Source organism: Apaloderma vittatum, unplaced genomic scaffold (genome assembly GCF_000703405.1).
Source record: "Apaloderma vittatum isolate BGI_N311 unplaced genomic scaffold, ASM70340v1 scaffold11904, whole genome shotgun sequence".
NCBI classification, from domain to species: Eukaryota; Metazoa; Chordata; class Aves; order Trogoniformes; family Trogonidae; genus Apaloderma; species Apaloderma vittatum.
This window is the reverse complement of record NW_009714389.1, coordinates 26229-40504: the sequence shown is the minus strand read 5'-3', so window position 1 is coordinate 40504 and position 14276 is coordinate 26229. Positions and strand designations below refer to the sequence as shown.

Below are 14276 nucleotides of genomic sequence, written 5' to 3'. Positions count from 1 at the left end.
AAGCTAAACCAGTATAGGAACCTCACACATACATCTCTGCACTGAAATTCATTCTACTACTGAATTGTGTAGCTGTATGACTGAAATACTGCTTGTTTGTTTCAGAAAAGTAAAAAAAAAAAAAAACACATATGATTTCTTTTAAAGAAATTTACTGTTTTTGCCTCCAAAATCCAATGACACATACACACAAATTGGTTCTTGGAAACAATTCGTTAAGCTTATGGCTTGTCATGAAATTCTGCACTGGAAAAGGCACACAATTTTGTGTGTATTTTTGTTAACTCAAACTTTTCCTTTTAAGACTTCATCCACAAAAACAGTGAAAAACGAGGATGGAACTTCCTGGCTCAATGAGACCTGCTGTATTAGGAAATAGTCTATTGCTTTAAATGAAAATGAGAGAAAATCTCCCCATTCCGCTCCTGCAAATGAGGCTAGCTATCAGGCACTGTGGAAAATTTCTTTTGGATTCTTGTGGAAATCAGCGAGTTCTGAAATGTAAGCTTTCATTAGCATTAGCTTGTGCATAACTTGAGGACTGATGTTATTGTTCATAAAATAACCAGTCTTTTTTTATTTTCTGAAAACAGTTTTTCTGTGAACTGAATGTTTTTGTTTATACAACTGTCCTCTTACAGGAAAGGAAGGGTAGTCACATATACTAAAAGTAAACCATTTCAAAAGTGAAATTGAAGAATGGGACAATACTTCTCAGAGTCTGGCAATGAACACATTTTCATAGGCACTATCATTTGCAAGATTTGCTACAGCTGTTTTTAATTCATCCTGAAATTAAATTACAGGGGAGAAAAAAATGAATTAGATAAAGAAAAAGAGAGCTGAGGGGAGAGAGTGGAGCGTCTGTTTCTTCAGGGACCTGTATTATTTGAGGGATACTGAACCATGTTGTATAGTATGGACTGCTGTGTATATAGCTTCTGAGCAGTCCTTAAAAGAACAACTCCCATCAAGTGTGTTCACCACTTGCATTGCCTGGTGTTGATCAGAAACTGGAAATATTATGGGTATGAAGCCACATGTGTAAATAGTAAAAGAAGGAATGAGGGAATCTGAAGATGATTTAGGGTTGAATTGCATCTGCTTTTTTCTTCTTACTATTCATATTGACTCCAAGTATGTTTCCAGTCATTTTAGAATATAATCATGGGGGGAGAGAGGGAGTAATTTGTTTTGCTTTAGAAGATTACTCTGAATGCAATGAAAACATGTTTTTTTGTGTGTCTACTAAACATTATGCAAAATAAACAAAAATATTTTCAAAATGTGCATAGGATTTTTTAACTAGTTCTTTTTTATTTTTCAGGCTACCACAATCTCTGTTCCTTCTTCTAGGCAGAACTTTCTTGCCAGGTTCTCTCCAGCTTTTGTACCACACTAATGCCTCCTCATTTGCCCTTTCTCTTTTTTCAGCCCTTCTGCTAATATTCTGGCTTTTTCTTTCTTTTTCCTTATTTGCATGAAAATGTTCTGAAGGATATTTATTTAAATGTGAAGGTCTTCATACTTTCATTCTTCATTCTCAATTATCACACCTTGTTTTGCGAATGAAAATATTTTTATTTTCCCTGATATTTTTTCCTTTTATTACATGGCTTTCTGAGTCAGACTAGGAAAAAAATAAAGAAATGCATGATACCGGCACTTCATTCCCAAAGGACTTTGCTTTTCATATTTACTTGCTTATACCTGCAAGCATGATGATAAATACCACATACAAATCTGCTCTTGAAAGTAGACAATGCTGGAAGTAGTAATAGTTAATAGTTCTTCCTACAAGTTTTAGTGCGGTTCTGTTAAGCCTAAGATAAAATCTGTAGATGGCAAATCCCATTAACCAGACCACCAAAACTTGCAAACACCATCTGCAGCTTTTTTTTTTGTATACCTTACCTTCTTCACCTGGCTGAAATACCAACTATAACAACATCCCCCAGTTTTTGACCTATATTCAGACAAGCTACTTCAATACCTGTTTCCTATCAGCTCAGTCTGCCATTTTACACACCACCAATACTGCCTGTCTTACTTTCAATAAAATGTCACGATCTTCTTTCCGTGAAGCAAAGCTTGTCCTATTGGAAAATGCGAGACCTAAACTTCCACATAAGTGCATAATTCTCAGCACTGGCTTGTGTGCATGAGAAGCATCATCACCAGGTAGAATTTTTCCAGAGCTACAGTAATTATTAAGAATATTTAATTTTTCTGCACTCTGATGGCAGAAATGCCATATGAAGTCTTTTGCAATCGAGCTTCCAAGTTTGCATTTTGCAGCAAAATTTAAAAAAAATTTAAAAATAAAAAAGTATAAGCACTATGCTTTATCTCCTTACTAACACCAGATTTACTTAATGTCGGTTTAGTATTTAAGCAGAAATTCTTCCAAACATAAATCTCTTATTGTGACTACAGTCTGTTCTTCAAAATGTTGGATTTTAATAGCTACCATATTACTTCTGAATGTGTGCATTTCAGAACTTCAGTGCGTTGTCTAGAAATTATGTCTTCATACTTGAAAATAAGTGGTTTTACTATGTTGCTAATGTTAGCAGCTTTGACTTCTGAATTTGCCGTCTTCTCACCAAGCAGATTTGTAAATCTTTGACTACTGAAACATTGAACAAAAAGCCCCCATAGCTGCCATTCTGTGTAAAAGTATCAACAACTTAGATCCCTTCCGTAACAGTGGCATTTCAGGACTCTGGATGATTGATAGATTTAAATTCAATATTTCAATCAATTATTTTATTTATTTATTTGTTTGTTTGTTTATCTATCTATCTATCTATCTATTTATTTATTTATAGGATCTCTTTAATCTGCCAGTGTGGCATCCCTGGTGTTTTAGAAAAGTGTACTTTAATGTTATGTATATGTATTAGTTTTGGCCTAAATATTTAGAAGATTTCCAAGCTAAAATACAGTTACTGTATCTAATTTAAAAACTTCACTTTAATATTTGAAAGGTATGAAGAAACGAAAATTTTAAAATGGCATGAAGAGCTACATATCAACTTATTTGCCAAAAATATAAACATACTTTTGTTAAAAAAGAGGTATTTGGGGGTCAAAATTTGATTTTATAAATATTTCTAATAACAAATATTCAGGGAGGTTTAGATTTATACTCACTGTTTTAGCCCTCATCTCCACTCCATGTTTCTATAATACAGAGTAGAAGTATCTGATGACATTCTTCCATTAACTCGGTTCATATTACTCCTCTCACACTTCTCTCTGTCAGACATTGCTGTGTCTTAGCATTATCAGAGAAAGCTACAGTATGAGCCCTTCTCAGTATAAGCAGCTAAGTGTGATCCTAACCTATTTATAAGTTCACAGGAGTAGGATAGTGAAAAATCTGTCTGCAAGAAGCTTAATTCAAGCAGGGCACTCAAAAAGCTTCAAGGCCAAGCAGAGTTTTCACTAAATCCCTAGATCTCCTAACTCTCTGTACTTTTATCTAATGTTCTTACTTAGTCTTGGGCAAGCCCCTGCTTGAGGACCTCAGGCTTTCTTGCCTCAGGAGGGAAATGGGTGCAGCTGAAATGCCGTGTGTACTTCATGGAACTGGTTCAATAATCTGTTCTGTCAGATGCTGCACAGAGTAGTCCAGTTGTTAGTCATTTTTTGCACAGAGGAAACGCTCCAGGTATAGTAAATCATTCTTGGCGTCTGCAAATATACAAGCACACATATTGTAAACTGTTTTAAGGTTCCTCGACTGTTTCCACCTATCGCAGCTTAGATATGATCTTCCATATTTCACCCACTAAGTAAACTTTAAAAAGCCTGACCCTCTTTTGTCCCATGAAATCTGATCTACCTATCACCATCAGGAGACATCTGGGATTCATCTTATCTTTTCCACCGGTTTGTTGATTAATAGAAATTGTTTTGAATGAGATTCAAACATGGCAAAACTCCATGGACCTCATGAATTACAATAGGGTCAAACAAGAGGTCAAGTTAAAAAAAAAAAATTTGGATGTGAGGAAGTGAATGAAGCCATAATAATATGGCCGGCATTAGGTGCTTAAGAGGTGAAGACGAATCTCCAGTGTTTATTTTAAATACGTTTTATATATCAAAGGGGTTTCTGATCATCTTTGAAATGATATATATTTTCATTGCAGTGGAGGAAATCTTGACCTGATAGGATGAATTGAGATTATAGGTGTGGAGCACAGGTTCAGTGTTTCAAGAATATCTCATGAGCCTTCCCAAGCTAAAGGTCATAAAACAGCCATCTAAGACTCACAGAGTTAGAGGAGGAACAGTTGTTTCCTTTTCACTAGAAATCTTCTTCCCTAAAAAGTCTTAATGAACAGGAAGCTTGAAGATAAATGGACTTAGACAAGACTTTCAAGTTTATTAGTTCTTTCTGATTCTCCAAGGAGTGCAATGGCAGCAGTTCCTCTTGTCTGCAGGGGCCCACAGATAATTTCCAAAAGAAAATAAAACTGCAAAGATTTGAATAGAGGACCGAAGCTGGAGTAACCTGAAGCAGGATGGTAGTCCTTTTGCAGCCAGATACCAGTGCTGCGACATGCTCCATGCCAAACACAGGCCATGCGGCTGTGGTTAGCAAAATATCTTGCAGAACTACATAGCCCATGCAAAGATACAGTATCTTGCATTCACTGCAACAGTGACTGGGCCCTGACTTCTGGCTGTGTCAAAATGTGGGCACACCCTTGTCTGTCAGTCTGTTGTGTAGGTAGACATACTGCATGCTGTTAGATGGCTTCAGTGTCAGACCCTTGGGAGGAGCAAAACGTTTACTTCACTCAGGCAAACAAAGCAGTGCTAGCCGGCAGCTGTAGAGGATCCCCTTCCACTAAGCTTCCATGCACATACCAAAAATAGGCTGATTTTTTTAAAAAGGGGAGAAGACTTTGTGGAGTCAGAGTCTAGTTTCTCCTGTCCAGGAGCCAGCACTGCGGAAATGAGGCACAGGAAGACGGCCTGAAAATGGCAAATGCTCATATCTGAAGTTGTGCAAAGTATTTAGAAGAAAAGAACAGTTTATTACTTGAAAAAATACACCACAAAAACACTGGCTTTGCCTTATTTGTTACCTCGCCAACTAGAATACTCACTTATAGGCTGGGAGTTTATATTTGTCTTTCATTATACGATTGCACAAACTCCAGCACAAAGATGCTTTGATCCACACTGACATATAATACAAATGATAAATAAATTTTTTTGAGGGGAAAAAAAAACACAAACAAAAGCAACAACAAAACACAAACAACAAAAAAAACACATGTGGACAAGAGATTAATTAACAGTGCCAAGTTCTGTACAGATCCTACTTTTTCAGTCTCAGTGACCTGTGTCAAATGATGGGTAATATTTGGACTACTGCTTAACATTATCCATTTTTGCATAAAAAACACTACTTGGGATATGCAGGTATTATGTGTGTGGGAGCAAATACATGTACTTTCTTAACCAGAAGGAAAGCTCACCCTGAGGCAACGGGATCTTCAAGGCCTTCAGGTAGTTTTAGGATTCAGAGTTTCAATAGGAGAAATGCAGTGGGCCAGACTGTGACCCTGCTTCATATCTGTGTGCCAAGATAACTATGCACGTCTGCATTTTTGACTGCCTGAATGTATTCTTTGAATGGCTTCAGGTTTCGCATGAAAACTTTTTTGAACACAAACTCTACTATTTAAATCCATTGTTTTATTTTGATCATGATATCAAAGACTGAAAGTGTTTAACATCAGTCCTGGTCACCTGCCGTGTCCTGAAAGCTTGTTATATTGACTGTACATTTTTTCTTGCTTTCATTTAAAAATAAAATCAAACACAACAAACATACTATTGAATATTGTACAAAGCAGGGTTATGAACTCTGTATGTAGTGTGTTTTATTGGGCCTTTCTAACTTCGTAAAAATAAAGCTATTGCAAGCCAGGAAGTTTCGAAGGTGGAGCCAAGCTTGAACCAAACAAGAGAGTTGGCTTGGATCTCTGCAGCAAGCCTAAGCCAAGCCAACAGCCCTGACTGTATTCATTTATGGACAGAAAAATTCAGAGAAGGGTATGGACCAGAAGATTTTGTGGCAGGAAGGAAGCCCACAGTTTTCCTCTTTGCTTGTATCTTCTCTGTTTGCAAAAAGAGCTAAAATGGATCTTCAGTCAAACCGTAACTGTCTTGTCATCCTCTGTTTAAAAGCAGAACATAAAGACCAGTTTTTCTTGAATTACACACCTATAGGAGAATAATGAGTTTCCCACATATTTTTCTGCTCTCTTCACTCTGTGATAAGAATTATCGCAGATAAGAATAGGATGAGAAGACTGTGAATAAGGTTGTCATTAATGATGATTGAATTTCTATAGGATGAAGTATTTCAGGACAAACAGGAAATACAGGCATCTTACAAGGATGTTGTCTAGTTACATGGTTGCATAAACATCAGAATCTTTCCTTATCAAGTCTATAATAGACTTTTATGATTCTCTGTTAAAAAAGTTACAGTCCTTAAGCAAAGGGTATAGCAGATATTGATTTCCCATGTTATTAGACCAAATATCATTGAGGAGCAGATGCCCATACAGCAGCAAGGTGGAGCACTATGAGACCTTAATAATCTGAGGCAGCCATATTGCCAATGTTTGCTTTATTGTCACAGTTCTTACAATGTTTAATATTTTTTCCTAAAGCTTAGCTCCAGTATTCCTGTAATTATGTGAGAGATTCAGGTTACTTCTAAAAAAACCCTAAAGAATCTATAGCCTTTGTAGTTGCTTGCACAGGGAAACTTGAAATATTATTCTTCAGGATCAAAAACTGGAAAGGAAATAAAAAGAACTCATGTTTATTTTGCCTGGATTTTCATGATTCTGAAGCTCTTCTTGCTCTCTTGAGAACTCGACTCATGGTTTTCTGTGCTAAATGATGACAAGAAGGCGTATGAAGGTCAGAAAATCCTCACGTTCTTGTTAATAAGAGACTTTAAGTACTATGAGTGATCTTTATTTTTTACATCAGGTGTACTGGGTTCAGAGTAGGATTCATATGTCCCACAGGCCTCTAGAAGGATTAACAAAGGGGCTTTTCAAAGGTCTTCCCAGCAAAATAATAGTGAGTCATTAATTATGTGAGTTGTGAAATCTTAGGTTAAATAAATGCAAATATGTATCTTATTTTTGTCATTCCTGTTGTCCTACTAACTGATTTAGGTCATTGAAGCAAAAAAAAAAAAGCTAGTGAGGAGAGCTTAAATAAACAAACAATTAAATCATGTAATTCTTTTTTGCTTTCTCTTTAGACAAAGAGGAAAATTTGGCTGGAAGAGAGTGGCTGTGCACACACACTTCACATATGTGCACAAGTGGAAAGAGATTCAGCTAGAGCATTTCAGGGCTATGGTTAAGACACATTCAGTGCATTTATTATGTCCCACGCATGTTTACACATGGTCTTGAGGTTCTTTCCACTGTGGTGGAAAGAAAAAAGAAAGGTGTAATTATGTGTAGCTGTAGCTGTTTCGATCAGTCTTCTTTGTCTAAACAGAAAAACTCACTACATCTAGCAGCTATGGAGCACAGCTGGCTGCAGGGTACTGTGACTGCCTGTCCCAAATAGACCTGCTGACGTTTTTCTCTTTCATTTCTGCAGGACTGCCCTCCAGAAGCAGGTGATTTTCGTGCCCAGCAGTGCTCTGCTCACAATGACGTCAAGTATCAGGGACAATTTTATGAGTGGCTTCCCGTTTCTAACGACCCGGACAACCCATGCTCGCTGAAGTGCCAGGCCAGAGGAGCAGCTCTGGTTGTGGAGCTGGCACCAAAGGTTCTGGATGGGACCCGGTGCTACACTGAATCCCTGGACATGTGCATCAGTGGCTTGTGCCAAGTAAGGAGAGAAGGCCTACTCTAACACCTTCCCTCATCAATCCTTTCCTCAGATCTCTCTGTCACATGCTCACTCTCTCTCCTTCTTCATACTTACATCATTCTAGGGGCTTCATTTGAATCATCTGACTTCTTCTTTGTTTGGAAGAAGTGTATAAATTCAAAAGTTATGTTCTCACTTTATGCTGTATGCTTAGGTTTGGAGTTTTTTGAGGAATGCGTTCTCATTTTTGAAACTTTTTTGTAGAGTTTGCTGTAGTTGCAGATGTCATTTAAAAACATCATAAGAAAGTAATATTTTAGCTTTTAATTTGGATATACCAAAGTTTTACAAGTGTATGAAATTACATTATCTTAGAGGTTTGCTTCTTATAAGTCACAAACCCCATAGCACTAGGTGAGGTACTAAGTTGGAAAATCTGCCATTGATTTGCTACATGAGTAAGCAAGCTGCTACCTCTCCTTGGGCTTCAGCTTCCCTGTTTGTTAAAAGTGAGATAGAGGAACTTTTTAACCATTCACTTCAAAATGCATGGAGATCTACTGATCATTCAACCAGTTTATCAGCACCTAAATTTCTTCTTGTGTTACCTTTGTGCTTTTACTTCTACGTTGCTACTCTTCTGAAACTATTTCCTGAAATATGATGGAGTGGAGGACATTTGTGCCATCTCTGTTAAGTTCTGGATATACCTGAATCTCAGAAAAAATTGAGTCTAAATTCATGTTTCAGTGCCCAGTCTCCTTTGAATCTATGTAGATTTGATGTGTTGTTGGCTTTCTAGTGTATTTTCAACCACTTTATGTGCCCCTGGAAGCCTTCCTCCCTGTTGCCTTTCTCTTCAGTGTTCTATTCTGAGCCAGAAGGAGTCCTGCAGTAAATGATAAAGACTAGGTAGTTACCAGGCTATTCTCATTTGTGATCTGAAGAAGGCAATCACCTAGACCTCTTAACTCCTGCCGAGTGCACTTATATCTCAAAATTCTAGATTGAGACAGACTAATTTCAGTCTTCTTTTGCATTTTTTAATCTTTTAAAATATAAACAGGAGGCACAAGAATCTGAATGGGAAAATAATTCAAAGTATTTTGCCTATAATGGCCTGGAAATTAGGAGCAGTCCATTCACGGTCTCTGTTCAAACTGATTCCTATTTTGATCCAAATATGAAGCATACCCTTCTGAGAAAACCTTATGTTAGGAACAGAGCTCATAAGTATCCACTACTAGAACAAGTTCATTTGTATTCTCATAGCACTTCTTACTTTTGGAAGGCTGAAGGTGGCTGCACTATTACAACTATGAAGACTGATGTTATTTCTTAACTGTCTCTGTGACAAAGTTAAGTATTTTGAAAATACACAAGTACACTAGCACTAATGTTCCTGAGGAATTTCAGTTAAACTAACCCTTTCCTTGCATATATTAAAATACAAATGCTCATGCTGCATTCCTCACAGCGAATACTTTCGTATTTTGGGGGTGTGTTAAATTTAAAGCAACTCAAAGTATTCTTGTTACGGTGCATCTATGCTAGACAGTCATATCCTTATGACAGTAGAGGTACTGCATTAGAAGGTTCATTACTAAATTTACCCTGATTATATACTTTAGGACAGCAGACGCTTTACTATCACAGCAATAACAAATACTACCTAAGTAGTCAAGAAATCTAAACAGTATGAAATTTGCCAGAATTAATAGTGAACCTTCTTTGAAAGCAACATTATTCCATGGCCTTTACAAAGAGTCTTTTAAAAGAATGGGTAACAGTAGTATTACAGAAGAAAAAAGTGGAGCGTTCTTTCTCTGTAACTTTTGTGTGAGTAAGATCTCCTCTGTAAGCACAATGAAAGCACGTCGATCTCAGAGGAGATGAAATGTAATCTTATGCAATCACATTAGTAGCTGCAGGCTCCCAGTTGCCTAAAATGGTTAACACATTCTAAACATAACAATCACAGATCTCAGTAGATTGTGAGAGTTTGTAATAATCCTAGCAGTTCAACAGGACTTTCATGATATGGCTGTGGAACCCTGTGATTTGGGGTAGTGCAGGAGAGAGCTCTAATGACACAAAGCCATGATTTGTCACAACTGCAGAAAATGCATCTTCTGAGATTTGTATTCGGTCTCAAGTCCTGAAGATTAAAAAAAAGAATTATGTTTTTAACTGTCTCTGCAAGTAGTAATTACACTGTCTCAGGGATTAAGAGGTCTAGTTTCTGAATTGCTCAGAGAAAAAAGTACTGAAAGCGGCTTTAAGTTTGCCATCCTACTGGGTTTGCATTGATCCAGGTATTATTTGACTGGGTCTTTATTACAGAGAAGTATATAGACTTTCATGGTATGTTCTGATTACACCACTAGGTATGATTTTTTTACACTCTAGTTGGCAAATAAGAAGGAATTGAATGTTGTTCAGCTAGAAAATTTTATAAAACAGAGATATGCCTATTCAATTACAGTCTGTGCAAGAATCCAGAATTGGTAAAAACTATGTTAAGATCAGTGTATGCTTATGTAGAGATAGTGAATTTTCCCCAGGGGATCAAACATATGTGTCCACTCTCTGAACCAGCCACAGGACAGTACACATGATTGTACTGGTTCAAGAATCTTGCAAGCTGTGTGTGTCTTGCCCCTCCCCATAATACCTGAACATAAATGTATTTGTCTTCTGTGAAGAGATGGACAGTATTGCGATTTTGTTCTGTGTGTAAAACATCTAAGAAATTAATGGAAATTAATTTCTGAGCACTGTTGTTTTTCTTTCTGGAGTTTTATTTTCAAATCCATAGGTGACAGAGATTGAGCAGCACCGTTTTTCAAATGAAGGACTCTTTTTGTATTACCTTTTATTTCTTCCTAGTTGTCTTGTTACTCCTAACAATTTTAAATTCCTTTCTATATGGATACCTATGTTATTTGGGCTCCTTTTTAAAGAAATAGAGATTACTCCTTATATGTAGTCCTTGAGTCTTATTTTGAGTTTACCGCAGGCTACAGTATGCCACACTGGCATAATGCAACTATCTTGAGCCATCATGCTGAAGTCAGTAGAATGATCTTTAAGAGAAATAGAGCTTTAATGTTCCACATTAGGAAATGTCTATATGGATAGCATTAATGGGGATCCAGAGCACAACACATTTTAAAAATTCCAAATTCTAGTTTAATTTTTCCTCTTTTTAAAATAAATTCTTCTGCTTTAAAACTTGCAATTTCTGCATAAGGCAGTGTGAGTCACAAAGTTGGAGTAACTGGTCTCATTTTGTCAGTGATCCTCAGTTGTAGTTGTGAAAATCAGAAGAAATTGTTTATGCTTTGTGCAGGCAGCAGTTCAGAACCACTAGTAACTGTTCACAATAAAGTAAAAACAAGAATTTCCTACTCACTTTCACATTTGCGGAAGACATAAACTCCAAAAAAACCCCTTCCGTATCCATTATTAGTAGTAAAACCTCATTGTTTATAGTACTGCATACTTACTATGTCAGGAAAAATTACAGTTCCGGGTCTTCTAAAATATCTCATACTATGCTTTTATTTGAAATCAAGGTTGCCTTTCTCATCACATTTGGCATCATCATGGCAACAAAAAGATGGAATCATTGCACTGATCATGTCCGTTAGAACATTGATTTGACCACTCTGCTTCATGAAACTCATACTTTAACCTCTCTGAAAAGGAAACAACCTGGATTTTTGCCAGGTTGCAGGACAGGATAGAGGACCATGGCCACTCTTACTTTGAAAGACCTGTGGTCCAGACACCAATAATCCATGAAACCTACTGGAACTTTCACTAATGAAAACAAATTCTCCTTCCTTGTATCCATTTTTCTTGCCACGGTCAAAAAATCTTGGATTTATCCCTCTGTTTCTTCTGAGGGGGAAATATTCCATTTTTGCATTTGACTTTTTCTATTTTCCTTATCCCTTTGACTTGTTTTTCCATAGCCTTCATACTTGGTTCTATCTCAATTTAATTCTTGTCTTCTGCTTCTGTGAATTCCACAAATGTTCATTTAGATAGCTCTGACAATGAAGAAAAGAAAAACAGTCTTTTCTTTCTCAGATGGGTGATAAAGGGTTATCCAAGGCTTCTTCTATCTCCAGTACTAATCACAAAATCTGCCTCTTGTTGTATAACACCAGATCAGGACTTTTTTTTTTTAATTATTAACTATGTGGCCAGACAGTAAGATGCTGTGCCGTATTTCCAAAAATCAGGTCCTATCGATAACATAGCCAAATTGTGAGAATTGTGAGAATTGCTTCCCTGAAATCGTATTCATGGATGAAAATATCAGCTGTATATCAGGGATGTGCTAAACACCAACCGGTTTCTTACATAGGCAGATATATAAAACCCTGTTCGGTCCCCATGTGTTGCTTGATCTAGTTGAGAGGTGGCGTCCCTGATGGCAGTTAGGCTGGATTAAAATGATCTCTAAGGTCCCTTCCAGGTTAGGCCATTCTATGATTCTATTGACTCCTTTGAATTTCTCCAAAGAAACAAGATAAAAGAGATATACTTTTGGTTTCTGTTATTTCAATATAAAACTGAAATAATTTTACAGCAGTCTCAGACTTCTCTGCTGTTGAAAAAACAACTCAGAGCCTAATTGTATGGGCATTATTGTCATTATTACTACTACTACTATTGTGTTTATTAAGAAATTATTTCATATATATGGTGAAACAACAGAATGAATCACATTCCAGCTCTAATAGGAGGATTAAATCCAAACATAAAGAAGCAAGTAATTTCTAAGAAGACCTTTAAGTAAGATTGTTACTACAAAAAGGTTGTTCAGGAATGTAAAAAAACATTTTTATTTCTTCTCTCAAAACTGTCCATGCTTCTCCAATATATTCTTTCAATTTTATGGGTTGTTATTTAGAGAGCTGCATCCCAGAAATGCTTATCTTAACATCTACTATTTATGGTAGTATTGAATTTTCTTTCCAGACCTACTACCAAATGCTAGTAGGCACAGCTTTTAACTTTTCTAATTTATTGATTCCTAAGACTTATTCCTATACTGAGCTGTATAGTGAATTCAAGTTAGGTAACAACCAGCTTAGTTTCCTTAGTTACCTTTCACTGGCAGTGAAAAATACCTGTAACAAAAATGGTCAGTCTACGAGCCTCAGTATACTATGGGCACAGACTGAAAACCACTGATTTTATAAAAAATATTAGAAAAGGTGATTTAATAAAATGCAGTGGTTTGCTAGGTCTTGTTTGTTTTTAAGTCAGTATTGCAAGAGAACTGTAGCCAACAAAATTAGATGAAATTTCCAAAGCCATCATTAATCTCAAACTGAAGCACTGGGTTAAAAAAAATTTGCCAGAAGTGTATTGAGTGTAGTTTCATACAGCTTATTCTAAATAAAACATATTTATTTCAAATATTAGCATTAAATACTGTTACCTACTATTTTGATGTTACTTATTTGCTGTTGTAAATCTGTGATGAGTGAAGAAGTTGATTGTGAATCGAGATTCCTCAATTCTAAAAGTATTTCTGACGTAAGGAAAATTCACCTTCTGGATGGTCATATGCTGCTATATTTGATAGGGTTTGGAGATTTAGTGGGTGAAACGATATCTTATAAATACAAAAATGGGATAAATGGGCACATCTGTCATTATTTAGGAGTCTGAAACCTACACACTTTATCTTCTCCTGTATCTTACTTTGTAGATTTTTTTGCAGACTTTTCTACTGTAAGGATATATTTTCTTAAATAGTTTCCCCACAGTATAGTTGCTATACTATAGTTAGTATAGTTACTAAATGATTATGTTCTCTATATACATATACTTAAATGGGTGTGTATATATATATACACACACATGTGTGCTTCTAATTTTTTTCATCAAAGAGAGAGGTAACACTGGCTGGTGCATAATGTCAGAAGAGAAAAATCTGCTCTCCTTAAACTAGATAACTCTGCTATATTGCCCATCTCTCGTGAATTCAGGATGGACAGTTTCTCTTTATGCATTCCACTCATGAAGTGTTGTTGCACAGATCTTTTACTGCTTTCAAAACACAGAGCTAGTCAGCATAACAGTCTCACTGAACACTGTGTTCAGTGTGTGTTTGGATTGTACTCTCTGGCAGAGTAAATCTGCTTGATACAGGTAAAATACTGATTTTAAAGAACATCGATTAGGCAGTCACTTCAGCAGGCTCTCAAAGACTCATAAAACTGCCTTGGTCCCTGAATGTCCCTGTAGGGTGGGTCTGAGGCACTGCTGCAGGCATTAGCACCTGTGTCCATGGCCATTCTCGATCATTGCTTAGCTTGGGACTCGAATTCTGTGCATGCCTTCCTCAGACCCTTCATCAAATTCAG

The 14276-nt window shown here is 36.6% G+C and overlaps 1 protein-coding gene across 1 annotated transcript in view; it reads left to right on the top strand.

Annotated features, from left to right (window-relative positions):
• Positions 1–14276, top strand: part of LOC104273419 (ADAMTS-like protein 1) — a gene marked incomplete at its 3' end in the record, with an annotated part of 67428 nt that overhangs the window by 33925 nt on the left and 19227 nt on the right. The window contains exon 4 of the mRNA XM_009868757.1: positions 7666–7902. Coding sequence (XP_009867059.1) covers positions 7666–7902 — 237 coding nt within the window. The remainder of the gene's footprint in view (positions 1–7665; positions 7903–14276) is intronic.